The sequence below is a fragment of the Bos mutus genome, chromosome 3 (assembly GCF_027580195.1).
Source record: "Bos mutus isolate GX-2022 chromosome 3, NWIPB_WYAK_1.1, whole genome shotgun sequence".
In the NCBI taxonomy this organism is placed as follows: domain Eukaryota; kingdom Metazoa; phylum Chordata; class Mammalia; order Artiodactyla; family Bovidae; genus Bos; species Bos mutus.
Window position 1 is genome coordinate 4,519,096 of NC_091619.1, and position 17,695 is coordinate 4,536,790.

General features: G+C 54.2%; 3 protein-coding genes and 1 long non-coding RNA gene across 10 annotated transcripts; 2 read left to right on the forward strand and 2 right to left on the reverse strand.

Moving 5' to 3' along the window:
• The first annotated feature begins 17 nt into the window (after positions 1–17).
• USP21 (ubiquitin specific peptidase 21) lies at positions 18–6,670 on the forward strand. 2 transcript variants are annotated; one of them, XM_005909203.2, is made up of 13 exons: positions 18–685; positions 1,507–2,127; positions 2,933–2,992; positions 3,120–3,240; positions 3,469–3,580; positions 3,762–3,917; positions 4,428–4,492; positions 4,792–4,895; positions 5,077–5,163; positions 5,446–5,524; positions 5,754–5,861; positions 5,966–6,080; positions 6,291–6,670. In XM_005909203.2, exons 2-13 carry the CDS (start codon positions 1,528–1,530, stop codon positions 6,379–6,381), a joined length of 1,698 nt encoding a protein of 565 aa, XP_005909265.1. In that variant the 5' UTR covers positions 18–685; positions 1,507–1,527; the 3' UTR covers positions 6,382–6,670. The 2 variants fall into 2 exon arrangements, with proteins under 2 accessions (XP_005909265.1, XP_070222333.1); XM_070366232.1 differs by lacking the exon at positions 5,077–5,163.
• LOC138986460 (uncharacterized) lies at positions 6,504–7,275 on the reverse strand. The gene is made up of 2 exons (XR_011463310.1): positions 7,145–7,275; positions 6,504–6,973 (listed from the first exon to the last, which is right to left on the reverse strand). It is a non-coding gene; the product is annotated as an uncharacterized lncRNA (long non-coding RNA).
• Positions 7,276–7,402: 127 nt separating this feature from the next.
• Positions 7,403–11,203, forward strand: PPOX (protoporphyrinogen oxidase). 5 transcript variants are annotated; one of them, XM_070366283.1, is made up of 13 exons: positions 7,403–7,577; positions 7,729–7,840; positions 7,988–8,122; positions 8,258–8,373; positions 8,556–8,688; positions 8,992–9,136; positions 9,246–9,436; positions 9,873–9,933; positions 10,112–10,230; positions 10,312–10,422; positions 10,522–10,671; positions 10,863–10,905; positions 10,985–11,203. In XM_070366283.1, the coding sequence occupies exons 2-13, from the start codon at positions 7,754–7,756 to the stop codon at positions 11,125–11,127; spliced, it is 1,434 nt and encodes a 477-aa protein (XP_070222384.1). In that variant the 5' UTR covers positions 7,403–7,577; positions 7,729–7,753; the 3' UTR covers positions 11,128–11,203. The 5 variants fall into 5 exon arrangements, with proteins under 5 accessions (XP_070222384.1, XP_070222380.1, XP_070222385.1 ...); XM_070366279.1 differs by having other exon boundaries at positions 7,404–7,577; positions 7,746–7,840; XM_070366284.1 differs by lacking the exon at positions 7,403–7,577 and having other exon boundaries at positions 7,746–7,840; positions 8,242–8,373.
• Positions 11,204–11,297: 94 nt separating this feature from the next.
• On the reverse strand, positions 11,298–17,020 carry B4GALT3 (beta-1,4-galactosyltransferase 3). 2 transcript variants are annotated; one of them, XM_070366299.1, is made up of 8 exons: positions 16,775–17,020; positions 16,068–16,213; positions 15,447–15,745; positions 14,706–14,941; positions 13,742–13,932; positions 13,511–13,633; positions 12,201–12,305; positions 11,298–12,090 (listed from the first exon to the last, which is right to left on the reverse strand). In XM_070366299.1, exons 3-8 carry the CDS (start codon positions 15,706–15,708, stop codon positions 11,817–11,819), a joined length of 1,191 nt encoding a protein of 396 aa, XP_070222400.1. In that variant the 5' UTR covers positions 15,709–15,745; positions 16,068–16,213; positions 16,775–17,020; the 3' UTR covers positions 11,298–11,816. The 2 variants fall into 2 exon arrangements, with proteins under 2 accessions (XP_070222400.1, XP_070222398.1); XM_070366297.1 differs by having other exon boundaries at positions 15,447–15,721; positions 16,775–17,019.
• Positions 17,021–17,695: the final 675 nt, after the last annotated feature.

The window sequence follows — 17,695 nt, forward strand, 5'->3', positions numbered from 1 at the left end:
CTGGTCTGGACCAGAATGAAAGGAAATCCTGACTGCTGTCCCTGCTGCTGAAGTCTGCTCATGTGCTTGAGCAGGGAGCCTCCTGCTTCGGCCTGCAAGATGACTGAGGACTGGTTTTGAAGGGTCAGTATTCCCTACCCTCCGAGGAGCTTCCCATCCCTATGTGGATACTTCTCTGTTCTGTGGGCTGGACCCTACGTTCGCATCCCTGCTCCCTGGGAAGGTCTGTGCTGCAAGCCGGGGGGCCATACAACGATTGTCAGGTTTATATCCTTTAGGGCCACAAGATGGGGCGATGGGACTCTACTTTAGGGACTTGCTTTGGAATGATGGTCTAAAGAAAATTTTTGGCAGAGCTGGGAACTGGCGGTCCTAAAGTTGGCTGTGTTTCCATGGTGTCAGCGGCGGAGCCAAGGGGGCGGGTTCACGCAAGCGCCGAGGATGCAAGTGGGTGGATTCTGAGTGTGGGTGCGCAGGCGCCCTGAGAGACAGTGAAGCCGGTGGCCGGTGGCCGGGCGGGACCAACAAAGATGGCGGCGGCCCCTGCGGCGGGAGAGAGCTGGGCGATAGCTGCGGCTAAAGCTGCAGCCGGGCCCGCGGGGGCGCTGCGCGAGGGTAGTAGGGGGTGGCCCTGAGCTGAGGCCTGACCCCGGTTGGCCTCCCCCGCCGCCTCACTCGGGGACAGGTACGGTCCGGGGCGTATGGCGTGGGGGGTTCCGAGGGAAGACTGCTCCAGACTCGAGAGATCGCCCTCCACAAAGGCAAAGCCGCTGGGGTCCTGACAGGCCTGAGAGAACTGGGCTGGAGGGACCAGCATCCTTGGATCGTGGAGAATATGCCTCTGGACCCCGTAGCCAATCAGCAGCCTCGGCCTTTCTGCCCTCGAGGGGGGCGGACCCGGTTGAAAGCTGCTGTGGTGGGCGAGGTGCAGAGCTTGAGGGTCAGGGAATTAGTTGTTCGTCCTCCCTGCTCGCCACTGCCCCTAAGCCCCGACATCACTTTGGAGCTCAGAGGCGGGGGGAGGGAGTGATTGGCAAGTCACCCTTTTAATCTGCTTCATTTGCAGCCCGGAGGGGCAGAGGTTTGAGAATGGAATGCTATCTTTGGGGCTGTTGTACTTGCATCCACACCCCTATTTGACCACAGGTTCTAAATGACCCAGAGCACATCCCACTTGACTAGCCAAGTATGGGGGACCTTCATGAACATTTAGATTATAAAGACAGGCGAGATAGGAACTGTCTTTTCATTGGCTCTCCAGTAAAGCTATATTCTGCAGGAAGAGGGTAAGGAATGTAGAGTCAAACCTCTGGACTGCTATCATTCATTCATTCATTTACTCAATGGTTACTAAGTGTTTACTTTGTGCCAAACACTATGCTAGCTATTGGGGATACAATGACTGATATGATACGGTTCCTGCCCTCCATGCATATAGCCAGGTATGGTAGCCTAGGTTCCCACCTCCCTCCATGTTCAAATGTTGACCCTGTCTTCTTCTCCCAGGTCCAGCCTGTGGCGTCCACAATGCCCCAGGCTTCTGAGCACCGCCTGGGACGGACCCGAGAGCCACCTCTTAATATCCAGCCCCGAGTGGGATCCAAGCTACCATTTGCTCCCCGGGCCCGGAGCAAGGAGCGACGAAACCCAGCCCCTGGGCCAAATCCCATGTTACGACCTCTGCCTCCTAGGCCAGGTCCCCCTGAGGAACGGCTCAAGAAACTGGAGCTGGGACGGGGACGGACCTCAGGCCCTCGTCCCAGTGGCCCACTTCGGGCAGATCATGGAGTTCCCCTGCCTGGCTCACCACCTCCAACTGTGGCTCTGCCTCTCCCATCCAGGACCAACCTAGCCCGTTCCAAGTCTGTGAGCAGTGGGGACTTGCGTCCAATGGGGATTGCCTTGGGAGGGCACCGTGGCACTGGAGAGCTGGGGGCTGCACTGAGCCGCTTGGCTCTCCGGCCTGAGCCACCCCCTTTGAGACGTAGCACCTCTCTCCGCCGCCTCGGGGGCTTTCCTGGGCCACCCACTTTGTTCAGCATACGGACAGAGCCCCCTACTCCCCATGGCTCCTTCCACGTGATATCTGCCCGGCCCTCTGAACCTTTCTACTCCGATGACAAGATGGTGAGGATTCGCCAGCACACGTGGCCTTCCATGTCCACACGTTCCTCCATGCCTCCAGCTTTCTTGCCATCATATGGCTTTCCTTTCTCCTTTTCCCCCAAATTTCTTTTTCACCCCTTCATTTCAGTAGTGTGGACTCTCTTCTCCCTTACTTAAGTACTCTTGAGCCTCATAGACCCTTTTTGGGCTTGTCTGTGACTCCCCAGCATGGTTTGCCATTTCATTCTCCAAGGAATTAACTCAACCATTTGGAATTATTTGGGTCCCCAGGCCCTTAATTTCCCTTGCTGTGCCTTCTCTCCTAGGATGCTTGCCTAGGTTTAATTAATCTCTGGAGCGAAGGAGGGGCGGGCTCAGAACATCTGAGCTAATGTGGTTGCCCATTTCCCCGAGCTAAGTGAGCTAGGCTGATTGAAGTTGGAGCCATCAGGAGAGGGTGTAGAAAGGGGCCACGGGTGCAGGAGGGGGCCTTGCGGGTAGCAAGGTGGGGGTGGGGAGCAGCTGGGCAACCATGCCAGTGCTTGGAGAGTTGCCCCAGGAGTTGCATCGCCGGCTAGCTGGGCAGAGGAGTAAGTGGGGAACAGATGGGACAGCCATGGCTGAGACCGTGGTACACTCAGCTGTGATGGGCTTACTGCTCATGGCCAGTGAGGTAGGGAGACCCTGATACTCAGTGAGGGAAGAAGTGTAGAGTTTGGGGGTGAAGGATGGGACGGGGAAGGCAGTGGGCAGCATGCTGTGGGAAGGTTAAAGTGCCAGGTACGGTATACAGGCACCTGTTGACTGTTCTGTACTGACCTTCCAGGCTCATCACACACTGCTTCTGGGCTCTGGTCATGTTGGCCTCCGAAATCTGGGGAACACGGTGAGAGCCATTCTTCATCCTTCCGAACAGGAATGTGGACTGGTGCTGGTGACAGGCATGGGGAGGGAAACTAGAAGCGCAGCACTGAAGTTCTCCTAAGGCTTCTTGGGTCTCTCCTGCTCCCCAGTGCTTCCTGAATGCTGTGCTACAGTGTTTGAGTAGCACCCGGCCTCTTCGGGACTTCTGTCTGCGAAGGGACTTCCGTCAAGAGGTGCCTGGAGGGGGCCGAGCCCAGGAGCTCACTGAAGGTAGGGCCACAACTCCTGCTCCCCCCTTTCAAGTCCTCTTTCCCCCAAAAAAAGGACTTTGTAGGTTCCTCTGCCAGTAGCAGTGACCCTGAGCCTGAAAGCTGGCAGTTGTATCTGTTTTTCCCTGTGTCTGATTTCCTAGAGGTTGTTTTCCACCCTCTGGGCCTCCTCTTGCTTCCCTCTTGTAGTCATTAACTTTGTTTCCCTTCCCCACTCCCATCCTAACAGCCTTTGCAGATGTGATTGGTGCCCTGTGGCACCCTGATTCCTGTGAAGCTGTGAATCCTACTCGATTCCGAGCTGTCTTCCAGAAATACGTCCCCTCCTTCTCTGGATACAGGTGGGAGAGCTGGAGGGTATGGGATTTCTCTCTGGCCTTGTCTGGGGGTAGGAGCCCTGGCAGCCTCATTCTGAGCCTTGAGATGCTCTTCATCCAGGAAGTGGGGACAGATGTCTGGGAAGGGATTAGTGACTGTGGACTAGGGAGGAGTCAGTTGCCCATGCTCTTTGTCTGGCTGCAGCCAGCAGGATGCCCAAGAGTTTCTGAAGCTCCTCATGGAGCGGCTACACCTCGAAATCAACCGCCGAGGCCGCCGGGCTCCACCAATCCTGGCCAGTAGTCCTGCTCCCCACCCACCCCGCCTTGGAGGGGCTCTGCTAGAAGAACCTGAGTTAAGGTAAGGTTGCTCCCCCTCCCTCTTCTCCCCAGTAGTTTATCAGCAGCATTCATCCTTCATAGAAGTGAGTTAGTCATGGTTCAGGCTGTAGGGTCCAAGGAAATACATAGTTCAGAAAATGGTTTGTGAAGCAGTGCAGAAGCAGGAAGAAGGAAGGAGGAGGCTGAGGGGCGCAGATGGAAGCAGAAGATAGTGCTGTGGATGTCACCATATTGACGGAGGAGGGGATAATTAATTTATAAGGTACAAAAGGGGTTTGGAGCCAGGTGGAGGAAGACGGCATGTTCTTCCCCTGTCTACATTCCTTTGTTTTCCTCTCACCAGAAAGTCCTCTGAAGGAGGGCTCCTTTGACTCTTTCTTGAAATTCAAAGAAGGAGCCGGGGCACAGAGGGGGTCGGGTATGGGGTGGGGTGGGGTACAGGGCTTTGTGGATCATTTCAGTGGTGGTGGGGGTGCCCAGCGTTCCTGCTGTCTTATGGATGCTTCCCACTTGCCTTGCTTTGTGGTAGCGATGATGATCGAGCCAACCTAATGTGGAAGCGTTACCTGGAAAGAGAGGACAGCAAGATCGTGGGTATGGAGTAAAACAAAGTGATGGAGGGAGTGTCTGTGTGTCTGTGTGTGGGGGAAGATCGTGGGTATGAAGTAAGGCAGTGATGGGGGAAAGTGTGGTGGGGGTGGCGGTGCTGGCTTGGCAGAAAAAATCAGTACTGTTGAGGGGTATGGGAACAGGACTGGGTGGTAAAGCTGTTGGGGGTTTGTGAGGAGTGTTGGTGGTGGGAAAGGAAAGGTCAGGTAAGGGGGTGGGATTCCAAGAAAGCACCTTAGGCATCCCATAGTGACTGTTTCTCCTGCCTCTTTGCTTCTATCTAGACCTGTTTGTGGGCCAGTTGAAAAGTTGTCTCAAGTGCCAGGCCTGTGGGTATCGCTCCACGACCTTCGAGGTTTTTTGTGACCTGTCCCTGCCCATCCCCAAGGTGGGATTCCAGAAGATTCCAGGGGTGGATGGGACATGGGTTCTGTGATGCAACCCTCCCACCCCTAGTGTGGGAGGGAACCCTGTGGGTCTCTGGAGCAGAAATGAAGCTTGGATTACTTGCGAAGAGTTGGAAAAGTAAATTCATACCATGCTGACCCTTCACTCCCCTTTCCCCCCAGAAAGGATTTGCTGGGGGCAAGGTGTCTCTGCGAGATTGTTTCAACCTTTTCACCAAGGAAGAAGAGCTAGAATCGGAGAATGCCCCAGTATGTGGGGGTTCACAAGGGATATAGTAAGGGTGGGAAGCCGGGGTGGGGAGCTCCATATGTGTAAAAGGGGTTGCATGGTGCCTGAGTATGAAGAATGACACGTGTCAGGGTTTGTAAAGGAGTTTCAGGTATGTCCTGGTGCTTCCAGGGCAAAGGGCAGCGGCCCAGAGGATGCAGAAGTGTATGCAGAGCACAGTGAATTTGTGAGTCAGGATGCCAGAAAAGCTAGCTGAGGTGAGAAACACATTAACCTTATAACATAATTTGACATTTATTTAGGTGTGTGACCGATGTCGGCAGAAAACACGAAGTACCAAAAAATTGACAGTACAGAGATTCCCCCGCATTCTCGTGCTCCGTATCCTAATCTTCAGATTATTTCTCCCATTCATTCTTTTTTCCACATTTTCCATGTTTACAGAAGCTGGACATTTGGGAATTCAGTTTGCCTTAGGAAAAGCCGGCCACTCCACCTTTCCCTATCACGCTCCCCAAATGTGTTCCAGGAGGGGTGGTGGACAACATTCAATTCCTCAGCCCCCCTCAGAGGCCCTCTGCCTCCCAAATTCTCCTTAACCAGAGCTTAGATCTTAATCGATTTTCCGCCTCCCGAGGCTCCATCAAGAAAAGTTCAGTAGGTGTAGACTTCCCACTGCAGCGACTGAGCCTAGGGGACTTCGCCAGTGACAAAGCCGGTGAGTCTGATAGGGAAGGTCTTGGGGAGCTCCATGCAGGGGAGGGAAGAGTGAGAGCGGGGCACAGCTCTGACTGTAAGATTTGGTCGTCTGTAACCCTGAAGGAAGCCCCGTGTATCAGCTGTACGCCCTTTGCAACCACTCGGGCAGCGTCCACTATGGCCACTACACAGCCCTGTGCCGGTGCCAGACTGGCTGGCACGTCTACAATGACTCTCGGTGAGAAGAGCCTGCTACTCCCCTCTGGCCCTGTCCCCACAGCAGCCCTGACACCTTTCCCAAAGACGAAGCCCCAGGAGAGCACAGTGCCGGGCGGTGGGGGCGGGGTTGGTATCCTGATCACTACCTGGATGCTGTGAGGTTGATCTTGTGGGGAGGTAGAACACGCAGAGATGATCACACCTCTTTCCCTATGTCCCTTCTTCCTAGTGTCTCCCCTGTCAGTGAAAACCAGGTGGCGTCCAGTGAGGGCTACGTGCTGTTCTACCAACTGATGCAGGAGCCACCCCGGTGCCTGTGACATCCCTTTTATGCCCTGGCACCTGTGAAACCCTTTCAACACCCTTAAGCCCCCAGGCTCCCCGTTTACCTCAGAGACGTCTATTTTTGTGTCTTTTTAATCGGGGAGGGGGGAGGGGGTGGTTGTACCTCCCATTATTTTTTTTATTAAAAAATACCCTTTCACCTGGAGGCTCCCTTGTCTCCCAGTCCCATGTACAGAGCTCCACAGGCCCCTGCCCGTGTACAGCCCCCAGATCCTCTACAGTCTCACTTTTTTTGTGAATAAATTTATTTAAAAAAAAAAAAAAGATGTCCTTATTTGTATTTGTGTTTTAAGGGTGTGGAGATACAGAACTAGGCCGAATGGGGAGTCTTCCGGGGACCCAGTTCCCTCTCCGAACAGATGGGGGCACGCTCAGAGCCGTGGGGGTGGGGATGCGATGGGACCAGGACACGGTGATGCCAGGGTTTACATTGGGAGGAGAAGAGGGAAGGCAAACTTGAGACCCGTGAAGCTGTAAGGAATCCTGGAGCTAGAGGGCGGACACGGGGGTCCACGGGTTTTGCCAGCGTAGGGGGCTGCCTCTCGAGAGCTTGGTACCCAGGGACCCCTGTGGATAAACACGGTACGCTGCCGGGCTGCCCTAGCTCCCACAGGCCCAGGCTGTTGCTAACATCAAGGAGCTGTTGATGAAGCCACCTCCCCACGGACCAGCCTCCAGTGTCCCTATCTACTCTCCCTACAACCAAAGCTCATGGGACCCTCCCTGCAGGGTTCTCACCCTAGGTGGGGCCTGGGAAGCTCGACCTGGGGAATGCTGACCAGGATTCAGCTCTCGCCGCTCCAGCCCTGAAGGGAGAGTCGTGCGAGAGATGGCCGCTCTCTCCAGCCCGGCACCGAACCAGTTAATCTCCAGCTTCAGAGAACCGCCTTCTACAGGCTGGAGCATCCGCGAGACTAGAATGGACGGAGAGTCGGAGAGGCCAAAAAGCTTGGGGGCGGAGGCTACGGGCTGAAAGCACTAGGCCTAGATAGGGGTGGGAGGGAAAGCGCTCCAGAACACGGGCGTCCAGTTGGGTCCCCGAGCCCTGCGCGAGCAGATAGCGTGGGCGTGGCCCTTATCCGCCTCCCCTGTCCCCCCGGATCGCCGGCGGGGTGATGCGCTGAGACCTCTACCTCCTCCTTTCGCCTCATTTTTCTCGTTCCCCTCGTGGGTGAGTCCTAGGCCCTGGGAGGGGACCTCAGAGTTCCACCACCCCATCCGCCGGCTCTGGGTTTCCCCGAAAGCAGCGAATGGCCGGGGGTGGAACGCGGAGCTCGCAGGTTTTCTGGAGAGCAGGCTGCTTGCAGTCACGCTGTTCGTAGTGCCTCTTCACCCGCAGGTTTCTTCATGGGCCGGACCGTGGTCGTGCTGGGCGGAGGGATCAGCGGCTTGGCCGCCAGTTACTATCTGAGCCGGGCCCCCTGTCCCCCCAAGGTGAGTGCGCCACGCTGCCAGAGGGAGCGCCTTTAACACTTCTCTCCCATTTCCAGCAGGAGCGAATGCGCCGCCCCCTTTTTCTCCTGACCACTTATGCCGCCGAAGCTGTGGCTGTAGGCTGCAGTGTCTCCCTCTTGCCCTCAGGTGGTCTTGGTGGAGGGCAGCGAGCGCCTGGGAGGCTGGATCCGCTCAGTACGAGGGCCAGATGGTGCCATTTTTGAACTTGGACCTCGAGGAATTCGGCCGGCAGGAGCCCTGGGAGCCCGGACCCTGCTCCTGGTGAGCGGCTTGTGCAATGCCTAGGAGGTATTGCGGAGAGGCCTTCACTAGAGGATAGAGTTAAGGGGAGCAAGTGGATTTGGTGGCCAGTCCTTTCCTTAGTATATCCTCTTCTTGAGGACGTGTGGAGAGCAGGTTTCTGAGCTTGGCTTGGACTCAGAAGTGTTGCCGGTCCGGGGAGACCATCCAGCTGCCCAGAACAGGTTCCTGTATGTAGGTGGTGCTCTGCATGCCTTGCCCTCTGGCATCAGGTAACGTTGTCACTTCCTTACTACCATCCTTCTCCTTTGCCCTTGTCCTCACATCCCTTCTATTTCCTCATCTCCCAGTCTGTCAGCCCTCCCAGCAAAAGGGGCCAAACGAATAGAAATGATCCCCTGGAGCTGGAGAGGTAAATCAAAGCTCCCTTTTCACTGTGCCTTCCTCCATGCAGGGGGCTCCTCCGCCCTTCACCTCCCTTCTCCAAACCTCTGTTCTGGGCTGGGCTGAGGGATTTGACCACCCCTCGTGGCAAAGACCCTGATGAGACTGTGCACAGTTTTGCCCAGCGCCGCCTTGGTCCCGAGGTAACACCACCCAGAAGCCCCCAGATCCCTCCCCTTCTAAACCGGCTGCAAATCTACCACTGGGGCCCAAACCTACCACTGGGGCCTCTTCTGTAGCCTCTGAAAATGCCCTCTTCTCTTCGTACCCAGTAGCCCCCCAAACTCAGTGTTGAGGTGAATGCCTTCACTTCCTTCCCATCCATCTGTTGTAGCCAGACTGCTTTCCAAGTAAACCCATGCTGCCCCCATTCCCTACCAAGCAGGGATTAGTGGAAATTAGTGCAGTTTATTCCTTGGCCTCTCAATCCTAGTCTCACCCTTAAGGTGGCGTCTCTAGCCATGGACAGTCTCTGCCGTGGAGTGTTTGCAGGCAACAGCCGTGAGCTCAGCATCAGGTCCTGCTTTCCCAGTCTCTTCCAAGCTGAGCAAACCCATCGTTCCATATTACTGGGGCTGCTGCTGGGGGCAGGTGAGGGGGCAGTTGGTTCAAGGGTTGAAGATATTAAGGACTGCCAGAATGAGGGACTGGAGGCAAGGGGTGCTATTTTAATGATTCTTCTCTGCTTCCTCCCCTGCAGGCCGGGGCCCACAGCTGGACTCAGCACTTATTCGCCAAGCTCGGGCTGAGCGCTGGAGCCAGTGGTCACTCCGTGGAGGGCTGGAGACATTGCCCCAGGCCCTCCACGCCCACCTGACTAGTAGGGGTGTCAGTGTTCTCCAAGGCCAGCCAGTCTGTGGGCTCAGTCTCCAGGCAGAAGGGCGCTGGAAGGTAGGTGAGCCTCCTGGGCTGTAATGAACCTGTGTGTTAGAGTTTTCATCTTTGTTTAAACTCCACGACTGGAGTTTCTCTTTTTCTTCTGTCCTACAAGCTGCTTAAGTATGGGCTACCCCAGGTTCTTAGGCCTTCTTTGTGGACATTCCTCCAAGACCATCTGATCCAGATCTGTGGATAGAAGTAGTACTTATATATAAGTGGCTCCCAGCTAAGGGAAAGAACCACCCAGCTCTACTAAACATTTCAAATTGGCCCACTGGCTTTTGTCTGGCCCACTTGCTGGAGTAACAGGGGGATGGTTTTTGTTCTGACAACATAGTCAGTCTCTTCATCCTGAGTCAGCATCCAGTCTGTCTCCTGCCACTTGGGTGCTGGGAAACTGAGGCACAATTCCCATGATTGCTGTCTTTTAATGTTTTCATCCTTTCAGGTGTCTCTAGAGGACAGCAGCCTGGAGGCTGACCACATTATTAGTGCCATTCCAGCTTCAGGTAATGGGATAGCCACCCTCCCCTTCCCCAGCCAGGGTGAGGCACCCTAGCTTCTTCCTGGGCCAACGGGACCATACCATGCCCTTGAACTGCTCATCCCTGTGGGGATCTTATCCTAAGGAGGGTGGCCAAAACTGCACTGGGAATGCCTCCTGAGGCAGGCTGCTCTCTCCTCCAGTGCTCAGCAAGCTGCTCCCTGCTGAGGCCGCACCTCTGGCCCGTGCCCTGAACACCATCACTGCTGTGTCTGTGGCTGTGGTGAATCTGCAGTACCGAGGAGCTCGTCTGCCTGTCCAGGTGTGACTCAGAAAAGGAGGCGAGACAGACACGGGCTCAACTGGAACCCTTCCGTCCTGACCCATTCTCTGTTTTCTCCAGGGATTTGGACATTTGGTGCCATCCTCAGAAGATCCAGTTATCCTGGGAATTGTGTATGACTCCGTTGCTTTCCCTGAGCAGGATGGGAGCCTGCCTGGCCTCAGACTGACTGTGAGAGAAGGCAGCCATGCTTAGTGGGGGTTTCCAAAGGGCTCCTCTCTGCCCCAGTGCAGTAAGGCCAGGCTGGTCAGTGCCATCTTCCCTCCTTAGGTGATGCTGGGAGGTTCCTGGTTACAGACACTAGAAGCCAGGGGCTGTGTCTTATCTCAGGAGCTGCTCCAACAGGAGGCAGAGAAAGCTGCTGCCACTCAATTAGGACTGAATGAGCCACCAAGTCACTGCTTGGTCCATCTACACAAGGTGAGTTGGTAACACAAGGTAAACACTCTTCAGCTACCTAGTAGAGGCAGGCTTGGAAGCACTGTCTATCCAGGCCTGTTGTTGTTCAGTTACTAAGTCATGTTTGACTCTTTGTGACCCCACGGAATGTAGCACCCAGGCCTGCGGTATCAATAATAATGTTTTCCCTGTATCCCTTTTTCTCTCCCCAGAACTCTATCCCCCAGTATACATTAGGCCACTGGCAAAAACTGGGTAAGTTGAGAAAGCAGCTGGGCTGAGAAGAGCCATGAAAATAGACCCCAGCTGTAAAATTCCTTTTCTTTCCTTTCAGAGTCAGCTGCCCAATTCCTGGCTGCTCAGAAGCTGCCTTTGACTCTGGCCGGGGCCTCCTATGAGGGGGTTGCTGTCAATGACTGTATAGAGAGCGGGCGTCAGGCAGCAGCCCGTGTCTTGGGCACAGAACCCAACAGTTGATCCTCAGCTCCCACTTCTTCTTGCCCCTGGTGGCAGGGATTCTCTCACCCATGAAAATAAAAGTTGCTAAAGCTTGGCTTGGCCTGGCTGTTCTGTCATCCAAGGGCAGAAGGTGGGGGTGGGTGAGCAAAGATAGGCAAAGAGTGCCTGGGACGCAGAAAGCAGGAGCGGAGGCGAGACAAAGTCCTTTATTAGAAAATATATCAAAATCCCAGCCCCCTGAGCCAGGTCCAAAAGAGGGAGCTACTCCATTACTGGCAGAAAGTACCCAGGGAGGGGCTTCCTTCAAACACACTTCCTGGGAACCATAAATAGAATAAATATTCACAGAGGTCCCGGGAGAAGCCAGATCACTCTTCTCTCCATGGAAGAAGAAGGGATTTTGGGTCCAGCCCTGCTCCTACCCCATGGGCAGGGGACTCCTAGGAGTCATCACATAAGTCATGACATCAAGGATTCACAGTCATAAGCCCTGGCAGGTGACCCTAGAAAGAGAGACCTCCAGGGCCAGAGGAGCCCAGCTCCAGTCCAGCAGTGAGGAGAGGCCCCTGCCCCTAGCACAGCAGTAAAGTTCATTTCCTCACATCCCTCTAAGAGCAGTGAGGAGCTGAGGGTGGGGAAAATATAACCCCTCTGATTCAGTTTCATGATTAAAGTGGGAAAGAGTCAGTTTCATGATTAAGAAGGAGTCAGTGTGAACCATGAGGAGCTGTGTGGTTGGCAGTAGGCAGAGGGCCAGGCCTGGCTGGGGGCCGGCGCTGCAGCATCTCCTGACGGAAGGCTTGGGAGGAACCAGGCGGGTAATGGGGACCAGAGGAAGTCCGGGGACCCCGAGGGTCAGTTCCAATGTCTGCTGTGATGTTCGTATAGAGAGGGCCCAGCTCTCGAGACAGCAACTGGTATGTCAGTGAGTTCATTCCATCTTGAGTCCAGGAATTCTGGGTACGGACCAGGAGGTCAAACCTGAGGGTTACAGATTGGAGACTGAGACCCGGAAAGGAACAGCCAGGAATCTAGAAACTGTAGAGCCCTAAGGGTTCACTAGTAATTCCCAGGCAACCCTCCCGTCCTACCTGTGGGGATTTTCCTCGTTGCCCTTATCTCCTCGGTGCTTCACCATCTTATAGTGTCCCACGGATGTGGGGGGACGAGATATCTTCATCCCAGCCAAGCGAACCCTATGGGAAAAGTGAGGGCACCTTGGAGGATCCAGAGTGGAAGAAAGCTGCTGACAGGTGAGCAAGAAGAGCTAAGGCCAGCGAGGGAGGAACTGCATGTTTCTTTACACAAAGAATAACTATCACTAACTCCACAAAGGGCCGAGTACTGGAAGGGCGAACAGAAAAGTCAAACAGAAAGAAGGAAAGGCTGAAGAGAATGTAAAAGCTGGCTGTCTCCAAACCCTCAGGGCCTAGTGCAGGCACGCTGGGGGCTATAAACCATCAGCAGAGGTAGCTTTGCACCTCCCACCTGTTTCCCAAATGGCTCCCAGGAGCTGCCTTTGCTATCTGGAAAGGACAGGGAGAGGAACCATTTTGTCAAAAAAGGTAGGACAAAACTGGGAACCACAGACCCAAGCTCAGCAATTCTTACTGAGATTAGTGGCTGAGCAGCCTCAGCTCTGATGCACTCCTGTCCCCCACCCACATTTAAGAAAAGTGTGGAACCAGGAAATCAAGACCTGGGAAGAAATGAACTCCAATTCTGATACACAGAAGCAAGAAGTGAGGATGGCTGGGGAAGGTACTGAAAGAATACATACATTTAGAAATTGCTGGGTGCTTTACACACATACAGAAGACAAGAATTCATAGAGATCTCTTCCCAGAGGACAAAGCGGGAGGAGAAGCAAGGGGCCCAGCATATCAAGCCCAAATAGTCAAATGACATATGAAATTGGGTCAGCTGAGGCTGAAGGTCAAAATGTTTTATATGCTAAAAATAAGCTGGCATCATGCCAATGGCACAGGCCCTTTATTTAAAAAAAAAAAAAAAAAGTGATTCTGGACTATGTGGAGCAGAGCCTTTCCTCTTCCAGCTCTGCAGGAAGTGGTTTGGATGCAATCCTAGCAGAGGCAGGACTAAACAGTCTCTAGGCCCCTTTCCAGTTCTGGAATCCCATGATACTATTGGGATTGATTGTATTGATCTTGTCTTCTCTCCCGGGAATGTTATTAACCAGCACTAAGGGACTGAAAGATAACAGAAGGGGGAGCAGCATGCAAAGCCTGACCTGGGTAGACCGCAAAGATAAGGGAGAGGAATAGGCACCGTTCAGGACCAGGGAGCTAAATTAGTGTTAAAAGACTAGGGCTAGAGGTGGTCTTAGAGGATAGGGATCCAGGCTGGGGTCAGGGAAGAAGGTGGTGGCAAGAAGTCTGACCTGGTAGCAATGTCGTCATCCTCACCACCCCAGCCCCAGTATTCATTGGGGAAGCCATTCATCTTCAGGTACTGGTCAGGAGTGAGCGCTGAGACCCCGCCAAAGTACTGGGGATACGGGAGGCTGGGGAAAGAAAGATCCTTGGATTCCACACGTCTTTTGGGAGCCATCCCTCCTTCTTCCACTGGATGGTGGAATACCCTGCTTCCAGTACCCTCCTGTGCCCCCTACCTGTATCCAAATTTGTTCATGGCAACAGCAACGTGCCGAGGTCCTCGGGGATCGCACACATACAGGTTGTGGTCGTTCTCTGGCAGGAGATCCACATCATGCAGAAACAAGCAGTCCCATTCTTCATCTCGCAGGGCCTCCCGCACCCCAACATTCAGCAGCTTTGCCCTGTTAAATGTTCCATTTCCAGCCTGGAAGATAATGGAGGAGGACCAACTAGGTCTATAGGTGGCATGGAGAAGAAGCATAAAAGTGAATGGAGGGAAGTCCAAGTAGGTTATGGGATAAAGAGGATGAAGAGAAAGACAACTTCTTTGTTTTCTCATTCAACAAAATTTTTTGAGCATCAGTATGTGCCGGATGGGCTTCCCTGGTGGCTCAGATGGTAAAGAGCCTGCTTGCAATGCAGGAGACCTGGGTTCGATCTCTGGGTCAGGAAGATCCCCTGGAGAAGGGAATGGCAACCCACTCCAGTATTCTTGCCTGAAGAATCCCGTGGACAGAAGAGCCTGTCTGGCACAGTCTATGGGGTCGCAAAGAACTGGACATGGCTGAGCAACTAACACACATGTGCCTGACACACACATGCTACTATTTAGCATTTAATCCCAACAACCATGTGAAATAGGTGGTATATTGGTTACCACTCTTTGCCTCATTTTAGCAGGTTGGGTGTGTTGCTCAAGGTCACATATGGAACAAATAGCAGAACCAGAACTTTAGCCCAAATCTATCCACTTCCAAATTCAACAACAGAAAAATCATGGAAGATTACAGGACAACGGGAATATCCTTAAGAAGAAGCATGGGGCTAACATGTTGGCAGAGCAGTGCAAGCTGCTGCTTTCTTACATTCCACAGTCTGACCCTCTTTTAATTATTTTGAGACCCATTATATGAAAGTGGAGTGGAATTTGCTTGAGGCTTCCTTATAAAATCACAGTGGCGTGGGAACTGGGAGTACCTGGTGGATGACATAAATGCCGTAAGCAAGCTGCTGGCGCTGCAGGAACGGGTGCAGGTGGTAGAGCAGCAGGCGCAGGTGGTGCTCCCGGGCACGGTGGGGCACAATGATGGCTGTCCGGGACCGGGGCTCACACCTTGCAGGGCGGTATCGGCCCCCCGGTTCTACCCGGGGATTCCTCTCCACAATCTCTGCCAGCGATGGCACTGGGCTAAAGGACACGGATATGGGACCCACTGTCGGGAGGGAATGACGAGGTCAGGGATTAGAAGGTCAAGGAGAAATGTCCCTGTCAGTCTGATTCTGGGACTCAGCTCCCCCAAGGGCTTGCTCAGAAATCTCACAAAACCTTGAGTTCCCCATCATTGGGATGACTTTGCAAAGTCTGGAAGGTGAAGGCTCCTCACCTAGCCTGCTTTATTTTAGGGTTCCTTAACTCTCCCCTGCCTCACAAAGTTGGAAGCTTACAGTTAGCAGGTGGAGAGAACAGAACTTCCAACTAACTCCTAATCCTACCCTGAGGCATGAAGAGCCCATAAACAGGCAGGCAATGGAAAGCTGTGGCTCAATCAAAGAACCCAAGTCGAAACTCCAAATTTAGAGTCCATCTATCTCAACATTAGCCTACCTTCCAGTTCCATGACCCTCCAGTTTGAAGACCCACTGCTGCCATCCTATACTTGTCCAAGCCTCCCTGTCCCCACACCTTGGCCTTGCCTTCTGCTTTCCTTCTGCACTCACCTAAGAGAGGAGATCGTTCGGGACAGTATGGCAGGCCTTGAGGAGCTGGGAGGCCCCCTGGGGCAACAGGGGCCCCAGGCATGTGACTGAGGTTACTGTAGACATCATGGGGATGAGAATAGTCAAATGCCGGCTCCTGCTCTCGGCCAAAGAGGGCACTGAGGCTTCGAAAGCCCCCCAATGACAGGTACATCATGACTGCCAGCTGGGAGCCCACAAGTAGGGCCAGGGTGCAGGGCCGCTCCAGCAACCTCCGCAACATTCTGTGCTGGGGTCTGGATGAGAGAGAGAGGAAAGTTCTGGGAGTGGGCAGGAAGGCAGCATGCCAGAAGAGAGATCATTGGGTATTGATGAAGGTGGTGGGCAGGGGTAAAGAGGAAAAAGGAAAAGAACAGAGTCACAGAAGGGAGCACACACCGATACAGAAAGAAATAGAATGTAACCATCGGCAGGCCGCACCACCTGTCACTCCCAGCCTAAGTTTCACTCTCCCCCACCCCTCCCACCACCTACTCAGTCCCCACCCCCAAGAATGCTTACATCATTCAGGTCCCAAGGCCATTCCAGAGCATTCTCTGGAGAACATTCCTTCCAATTTTAGAGGGGGAGAGACAGACTCACCTAGATTCAAACTGTCTTCTTCAGGATCATGGGGACTCCAGGAGGTCCCGGGGGAGCAGAGATGTGAAGCATTATATAAAATTGGAAACGTAACAGAGGACAGAGACAGGCTCCATCCAGCACGCCAACAGCAATCTTGGGACCAGCTGGAACAGAAGTGGTCAAGGATAGCCAGCCACCCCCAGAGGGGCAGAGGGCAGAAACAGGGTGAAGCCGGTTTCCCAGCTCGGGAAGCGAGCGAGGGAAAGTGGTTGGAGAGAAAAGGGGTGGAGCAGGAGATGCTAGGTCCCCGGCTCTGCCCCAGCCATCCTATAGCGTGTCAGATTCACTCGGTATGTAACCATCCCCCACCCCAACAGGACCAACCTGTTTGGGGAGTGGGGACAGGGCAACTACTGGAGATCTGGGTGAGGCAGTCCTAACAGGACTGTGAAGTGGCCTCAAGAGAACCCAGGGAGGCGGAAGAAACTGGCTCCTTTCCGTTCTTCACATTTATGGGAGCTAGCTCCGCAGGTGCAGGGAGGTGACCACCTGGGAGCTGCAAGCAAACAACCCCGGAGCGCGGCAGGAAATAGGATGGGGGTGGCGTCCTCTACCTTCTTCTACCTTTCTCCATCCTAGCGAGGATGGGGATCAGGGTTATTGATGAAATGAGATAGGGAGAGGGAGGGCTGGGCAGAACCTGTCAGGAACCTGGGCTAGCTCACCTAGAGGGGCGTGGTCAGCGGTCTGGAAGGGGTTACAGCCCAGTTCTTCCGAAGCAGCCTCATCTCATCCCACGCCAACCTCCTCTGGCGATTGCTCTACCTTGCAAAGTGAGACCGCCGGCCTCTGTCCGGACTTGCACTTAGGTCTCCCTCCTTGCTCAAGGCTGTTTACAGCCTTTACCCAAAACTTCTCACCTTCCCAATCTCTCAAACCTTTCTCCAGGGCCTCTCACCCCACCATCTCCAGCCTACACACCTGGCCTTCTGCCGCCCGTCGTCACCGCCACCCGGACAGCCGGGCAGGAATCGCTGCCGCCATCTTGGAAGCGGGCGTCGCGGGGGCGGGGCCTCGCGTCACGGGGCGGGGCCTCGGAAGGGTGGGGGTCGTCCAGGCGTGGAGCGCAGGGTCTGAGCACCGCGGGGATGGTGGGGCTCGCTTCAGGCCGCAGGCAACGAGGGGCTCGACGTTTTGGGAACCGGCGCAGGGTCTCTTCCCCATTGGACCGACTCCTAGCAGGATTCCATTCCCCACCCCTCAGTTCAGCCTCTCAGTCGTGTCCGACTCTTAGCGACCCCATGGACTGCAGGATGCCAGGCTTCCCTGTCCTTCACCAACTCCCGGAATTTGCTCAAACTCATGTGCATCGATCGAGTCGGTGATGCCATCCAACCGTCTCATCCTCTGTCCTCCCCTTCTCCTGCCTCAATCTTTCCCAGCATCAGGGTCTTTTCAAATGAGTCAGTTCTTTGCATAAGTTGGCCAAAGTATTGGATTTTAAGCTTCAGCATCAGTCCTTCCAATGAACACCCAGGACTTATTTCCTTTAGGATGGACTGGTTTGATCTTGCAGTCCAAGGGACTCTCAAGAGTCTTCTCCAACACCGCAGTTCAAGAGCATCAATTCTTCAGCGTTCAGTTTT

Coding starts and splice junctions, on each gene's coding strand:
- USP21 (XM_005909203.2), top strand. CDS start 1,528: ATGCCCCAGGCTTCTGAGCACCGCCTGGGACGGACCCGAGAGCCACCT. Junction 4,896..5,076: donor TGTCCCTGCCCATCCCCAAG/GTGGGATTCCAG, acceptor CTTTCCCCCCAG/AAAGGATTTGCTGGGGGCAA. Junction 5,164..5,445: donor TAGAATCGGAGAATGCCCCA/GTATGTGGGGGT, acceptor ACATTTATTTAG/GTGTGTGACCGATGTCGGCA.
- PPOX (XM_070366283.1), top strand. CDS start 7,754: ATGGGCCGGACCGTGGTCGTGCTGGGCGGAGGGATCAGCGGCTTGGCC. Junction 7,841..7,987: donor GGGCCCCCTGTCCCCCCAAG/GTGAGTGCGCCA, acceptor TCTTGCCCTCAG/GTGGTCTTGGTGGAGGGCAG. Junction 10,906..10,984: donor AGGCCACTGGCAAAAACTGG/GTAAGTTGAGAA, acceptor CTTTCCTTTCAG/AGTCAGCTGCCCAATTCCTG.
- B4GALT3 (XM_070366299.1), bottom strand. CDS start 15,708: ATGTTGCGGAGGTTGCTGGAGCGGCCCTGCACCCTGGCCCTACTTGTG. Junction 13,933..14,705: donor GCATTTATGTCATCCACCAG/GTACTCCCAGTT, acceptor ATTATCTTCCAG/GCTGGAAATGGAACATTTAA. Junction 13,634..13,741: donor ATGAACAAATTTGGATACAG/GTAGGGGGCACA, acceptor TTCTTTCCCCAG/CCTCCCGTATCCCCAGTACT.